Consider the following 6,531-nt stretch of genomic DNA (forward strand, 5'->3'; position numbering starts at 1 on the left):
TAAGGGGCAATTTTAGCTTGGCCAATCCACCTAACCTGCATGTCTTTTGGGTTGTGGGGATGAAACCCACGTGGACATGGGGAGAATGTGCAAACTCCACATGGACAGTGACCCAGAGCCGGGATTTGAACCCGGGTCCTCAGCGCCAAATCCCAGTAATAACCACTGCGCCCGTGCTGCCCAGCACGTTCATTTTTATCGTCTGCACCGTTCCCACCAGGGAGACTGGGAGCGAGTCATATCTCCGTAGGTTCTTCAACTCCTCCACCAGGTTCCACTTATGCCTTGAGCTATCTGTATCCCCAGGTACCTGAACTTGGTTAGGGCCAGTTTGAATGGGAGCGTCCCCAGCTCTGTTCCTCTCCCCCAGGGGGTTCACCAGGAAGATTTTGCAGCTGCTCAATTGTATCCGGAAAAAACTCTGAACGCCCTCAGGAGTTATGTTATCTTGCTCAAGCTGGCCAGGGAGTTTGACACGTAGAGCAGCAGGTCATCCGCATACAGTGCAACTCTGTGTTCTCTGCGTCCTCTCTGAATATCTGTCTACTCCTTCCAATACAAGAGTGATGGCCAGTGGCTCAACTGCAAATGTGAACAGCAGCGGGGATAATGGGAAGGCACCCCTGCCTCGTGCCTCGATGCAGCCAGAAATATTCATAACTGGTTGTGTTCATCCGCACGCTCACCATAAGAGCACTCTACTGTAGTTTCACCCATGACGTGGCCCAAACCCAAACCGTTCAAACACGTCCATGAGGTGCCTCCATTCGACTCAATCAAATGCTTTCTTAACGTCCAGGGAGGTGCAGGGCCAGTGCTGCATTTTGTAAAAGTCCACCGGGAACCTGTCCGGTCCTGGTGCCTTCCCTGACTGCATCGAATTAATGCATTCCATTACCTATTCCAGTCCTAGTGGTGTTTCAGTCCCTGTTTCCTTTCCTCCCCCACGACTGGCATGGCCAGCTCATGAATGAACTGTTGCATCTGAGTTCCTCCTCGGGGGGCGGCTAGGAGGTGTCCAGTCCACAGTAAAAGTTTGTGAAGGCTTCATTGATCTCATCTGGAATTGTCACCATCCTACTGTTCCCGTTCCTTACCTATGCTATCTCTCTTGAGGTGGTAGTAACCACATTAAGGTCTTGGAACCAGCTCAGACACCACTTCTAACTCAGTGGCATGTCTGTTGCGGCCCATCTGCAGGAACCATAAATTTATCTTGGCGAAAATAGATGCCACCTTCAAAACATTGCGAGAGGATAGAGGGGAACTAATGGTAAGAGACATGTACATAGTCGCTAGAGTAGCCTCTCCCAGCATCTGGTTGAGTATCTGCCGCCTCAGGCTACAAAGGGACAGTTCGGACTATATCTATACAACGCTGGTCACTACAATGTAAATAGACCACTTATCTCTTGTATTTTTTCTTCTGCTCTCTGTTTTTGTTTGATAACATGAATATAAAAGGATGTACAGTATTTATAACCTGTTATGATAGATGCAACTGTATAATTTTACTAAATGATATGATTTACCTGTCATAAATGAAAAACTTCAATAAAAACAATTTTTTTAAATCTCGCAACACAATTATAAAAAGAGAAAGGGAGTTGCCCCATGTTTTGTCCAATAGCCATCTGTCAATTAGCATCGCAAAAAGAGATCACCTCATTATCATATCGCTATAAGTGGGAGATTGTTGTGCGCAAACTGGCTGCCATGCTTCCTGCATTAAAACAACGAGCACAATTCAACGGTACTTAATTTGCTGTAAAGCACTTTGGGATAGCCTGTGGTAATGGTAGGCCTTTACAAATGAAAATATTTTCTTCTGCAAACAAAGAAGCTTAACAATTCATATCTAACAACAGCGTATTAAAAAGTGCATTTGGAAAATAACATACATGATATCTGAAAAATACATAATATTCAGTTTGCAACAGAAAAAAGGTCTATTCTACACCTCTGGGTAATATATATTGGTGATTAGACAGTATTCGGAATAGATAATACTCGATCCAAACATCTGTGAACAAAGTGAATTTCAAATTGAATTCTGGAAAATTTTGCAACCAAATAAATCAAAATTCATTAACACTTATGGTAAAGAAATTCAACAAGGTTAAACAGTGAAATATATATTCTATTGCCTTACTTTGTGCGTGGTTGACATTGGTTTCCTCTGGCAGAGTACATTCTAAATCATGAAGTGCAGCAACTTGGTCTCCAATGCGGAATCCACCAGAATATTGAGTTCCACCCATGCTTTGGTCATTTTTCCCTTTGCTTTTCCTTCTATTTCTCTTTTTTTTATTAATCTGGGATTCCATCTCATTAGTTATTTGTACATTACTCTCAGTTCTCTCTAGATCAATATCCTGAATACAATTGCCAAATGTTTGCTTATGCCTTGGCAATGCAGAATCAGAGTAATTATCACTATCTCTAGCAGTTGCTGTTTTTACAAGTCCTGCAAACTCTTTGTGGCAACCTGAATGTGTTTTTTGATGCACTTGTTTCGACCTAGTTTCTTTGAACATAACTTCATTTCCTGATTCAGTATCTCCATCCTGGCTCGTGTTGATATCTCTTTGCTTTCGAGTCATCAATCCTTGCTTCCCCTTCCAAGAGTCAAGCATATCTGTCATATCAGCATCCCCAACTTCTTCCAAAATATTAGCAGACATGTTTGTAAACAGAGCAGGACTATTAATGTCCACAGAATGACTATATTTTGCATTTCCTCCTAGATTTTGTCCATTATCCTTTGGTTGTATCACTTCCACTTCTGAAAGATTAAAATCAGTCCCAGGGGTAATTCCACTTTCATCATTTTGGTCCCTATAATTGATTTGCTGAGCAAATTGGTTTAGATATGCTCTAAACCTTCCACCACGGTGCTGATTTACCAGCCTGGAATAAGCATTTTTTGGTGGATAAATAATTTTTGTTCCAAAAGAGGGAAATGTTTCCTTCGTTTGTCCTGAATGATCCATTGTTGATGCTGACAGTCGCAAAAGTGCATCTGTAGAGAAAACAACATTCATGAGTATCTGATATAAATTCTGTAACATATTATCCTTGAAAATCCAAAATTGAATATTTGCAATAGCTTTAAAACAATACCTCATCATATTAAAAAGTGTTTCATAAGATAAACATGTTCTGCTCAATATTTAATCATGTTTATTCAAAATATGTTTTTTCAAATCCTACACCTCTTATTACATGTTTGCAGGTAATAACATGCATGTGCAAACAGACCTACAGCCTACAAAAGTCAAAAGACAATTCAACAAATAAACAGAAAAGCAATAGGACTGGTTTGCTTGGTCTCCAAGATACTACTACAGGGTTTTAGGTGCAATCATGGCCTCTGGACAGTAAAATCCATGTTTTTGCAGGTTTTGTATACCTCTCCATCCTTGAGTTTGTGAATCCAATCAGAATTTTGTCAGGTACTCACCCAAATAACATTTCATATCATGGCTTCTCACTAGATACACTCTCTAAATCCTCATCATTTAAGCAATGTCATTGGAGACTACTTTAATTCAATAATAATTTTACAAAATAGTCATACATTGCAGATTGTTATCGTGAGAATTTATGAATGCTGAAAGCAATTGTTGTTTTTGTTTCTTTAGATATTAGGAAAATAGTGTTTGAGACACATTGCTAAAGCATTAATCAATATGTACCCGGCAACCATTCCCCCAAGGATCTTCACAAGAGCATTGTTAAACAAAGAGTGCGTGCATGCATGTGTTGGGGAGATGGTTGGGGTGTATGGAAGAGGGAGAAAAAGTTGTCCAAAAAAGTACATTCATATTCTTGTACTAGATTTATAAAATCACAAAGTCGATTATTTAAAAATTAATACTCATTATCCAACAGTCGTGACCTTATAATTGTATTTTAAGATCTTCTTACTCCTTTGTTGTACAGGAGGTGGCATCCTAATCGATTATAATTCCAGAGAGTACTTCATCGAAATTACATGACTCCTCTCCATGGAAGTGACAGTTGACAAGACAATTTAACCAAAGATGTACCAGCTGAACCCAATCTTATCTTAATACAAATGCTACACAACATTGTATCAAATTGTATCAAACTTCAACAGTGATCAGGAAATAGACAGTCTAGTTGATTACTCAGTACCCCAGAAAATTGCACCATCTCCCATCATTGCTACAGCTAGGGCAGCAGAGTGGCTACGTAGTTAGCACTGTGGCCTCACGGCGCCGAGGTCCCAGGTTCGATCCTGGCTCTGGGTCACTGCCCGTATGGAGTTTGCACATTCTCCCTGTGTTTGCGTGGGTTTCGCCCCCACAACACAAAGATGTGCAAGGTAGGTGGATTGAACACGTTAAATTGCCCCTTAATTGGAAAAAATGGATCGGGTACTCTAAATGTATTTTTTAAAGCATTGCTACAGCCGAGGTCTGCTAACTCAGCACGGACCCAATTGAACATGGCACTCTACTCTTTTGTATGGTTCAGTAGCTCAACTGACAACATGAAAATTCTTGTCCAAAATATTATCTTTCTAGTTCATAAACTCAAGTTCAACAATAAACAGACGCCTTATTTACTTCACATGTCTCATAGATACTCCATTTTCTGTGGCACTAGTGGATATTACATGCTCCTTGTTCCCTTAGTGCTGTCAAGACCACAGAAGTGAGGCAGGCAGGCAGCCAGAAAGCACCCCCCCCCCCCCCCCCCCCCAATCGAGTTTGTCTCACCCTGTGAATTGCCATCTTTGCCCGGTCAAGGGGCAGGCCAACTAGGGCATCCAACTTACTCGACCCTCTCTCACCTCCCCCCTGCCTCCACTCCACACGAAGCTCCAAAGATCAAGGCCCAACTACCATCAGCTGCATCATCGATGACTTGCCCTCCATAATAAAATCAGAAGCAGGGCGGTTCACTAATGATTGCGCAATTCTCAATTCCATTTACAATCCCTCAGACTGGTGCATGCATGCCATGTAATCTGGGCAAGTCAGTGTTCAGTTGACAAGGGTTAAGTAATATTAGTACTACACAATGGCAATATCATTGATGAATCTCCCATGCTCATGCCTCACTGACGAGAAACTGGTCTGGATCAGCACATAAACACTGTGCTCAGAACAGCAGGTCAAAGACTGGGAATTCTGAATCAAGTAAGTCACCAACCAACTCCCTACACCTTGTCCCTCATCTACAAGGCATAAACAGCACTGTGATGGAGTACTCTGCACTTCCCTGGATTAGTGAAGCTCCAAGAACACAAGAAGCTTAACACCATCCAGGCAAAGCAGCCTACTTGATCAACATACTATCCAGCGCCTAGAATAGCCACTCCGTCTGCCCTTGGTACACAGCAGCAGTGTACATCATCTCTAAGATGCACTCTAACAACTCGCAATGGCTCCTGCAGCAGCACCTTCTAAACTCTACCAGCTGGAAGGACAAGGGGAGTAGATTTTAGGAATACCACCATCACCCTCAAGTCCCACCCACCCCAGTCACTCAACATCCTGCCTTGGAACTACATCACCGTTCTTCTACTGTCAATGGGTCCAAATCCTGGAACTCCCTTCCCTACAACTCCACACCACACCACAGAGCAGCGGATCAAGACACTGGCTCACCATCATCCTCACAAGGGTCGCCTCTCAAATAATTAAATTTGGGCTACAACCTCTAACAATCCACAAAGAAAAATGTGGAGCAGTCTCATCCGAGTGGAGAAAGCTGCAAGCAGCCTAGGCGTCAGTCAAACGGAGGGAAAGGAAATGGTCCCGTACTGCGCCATGCTTCAGCCTGGATCCTAATGGCCCCACACTGAGAGCCGAGCACTGGGCTCTTCACCAGCAGGGCCCTGTCCAGGCACAAGACAAGCAATTGGACATAGTGGATTTTGCCAATTTAAGGTCATTAATGGAATGCACTCACTTAGCCAAAAAGGCCATCACATGTTTTTCTCTAGTATTTGAACAAAACAGCCAGTGCCAGTTCCTCTAACTTACAGAGGGGGACGCGATCAGATGCTGGATGCGGTTTCTCCGTTAACGGTTGTTGGAGGCGCTCGAGCGCTGTGCACCAGTAAACTACTTCCGGGTCACCTCCCCCCCCCCCCCCCCCGGAAGCCAGGGGACCCGGCGCGGTGGATTGCGGGAGATGTGTTCTCTCCTCTCCCTCCTGTGGCGATTGTATGGCCCCAGAACCTGCAGCTGGTCTCGCAGTCCCTCCCTCCATTGTCAGCTCCTACACCTAAAATGTGTGCCGCCCTGTAAACATGTGCATTTTGCCCGCAAGATTCGTCTTTGAAGACGATTTAAAGTGTCGAATGTTGCTGCTTGATTGAAACAGCCGCCAGTTTTTTGACCACCATTAATCATTGTCGCCACCTTGGACAGCAACGACCCAGACAACAAAGCAGCCGACGGCAGGAAGCGTCTGCATTAAAATAAAAAATGATTTACAAATGATGAATGGCATCTCGTAATACAGGAAAACACAACACAGCTGACATCAGTC

General features: G+C 43.3%; 1 protein-coding gene across 2 annotated transcripts in view; it reads right to left on the reverse strand.

Moving 5' to 3' along the window:
* Positions 1-6,118, reverse strand: part of dis3l2 (DIS3 like 3'-5' exoribonuclease 2) — a 413,639-nt gene extending 407,521 nt beyond the window's left edge. The window contains exons 1-2 of one of the 2 annotated variants that reach the window (XM_038817596.1): positions 6,021-6,118; positions 2,153-3,022 (exon numbers count right to left, since the gene is read on the reverse strand). In XM_038817596.1, coding sequence (XP_038673524.1) covers positions 2,153-2,993 — 841 coding nt within the window. In that variant the 5' untranslated portion in view covers positions 2,994-3,022; positions 6,021-6,118. Of the gene's footprint in view, positions 1-2,152; positions 3,023-5,946 lie in introns of both variants that reach the window. The other variant, XM_038817597.1, reaches the window with a different exon arrangement.
* Between the last annotated feature and the right edge of the window lie 413 nt (positions 6,119-6,531).

Source organism: Scyliorhinus canicula, chromosome 13, assembly GCF_902713615.1.
Source record: "Scyliorhinus canicula chromosome 13, sScyCan1.1, whole genome shotgun sequence".
NCBI classification, from domain to species: domain Eukaryota; kingdom Metazoa; phylum Chordata; class Chondrichthyes; order Carcharhiniformes; family Scyliorhinidae; genus Scyliorhinus; species Scyliorhinus canicula.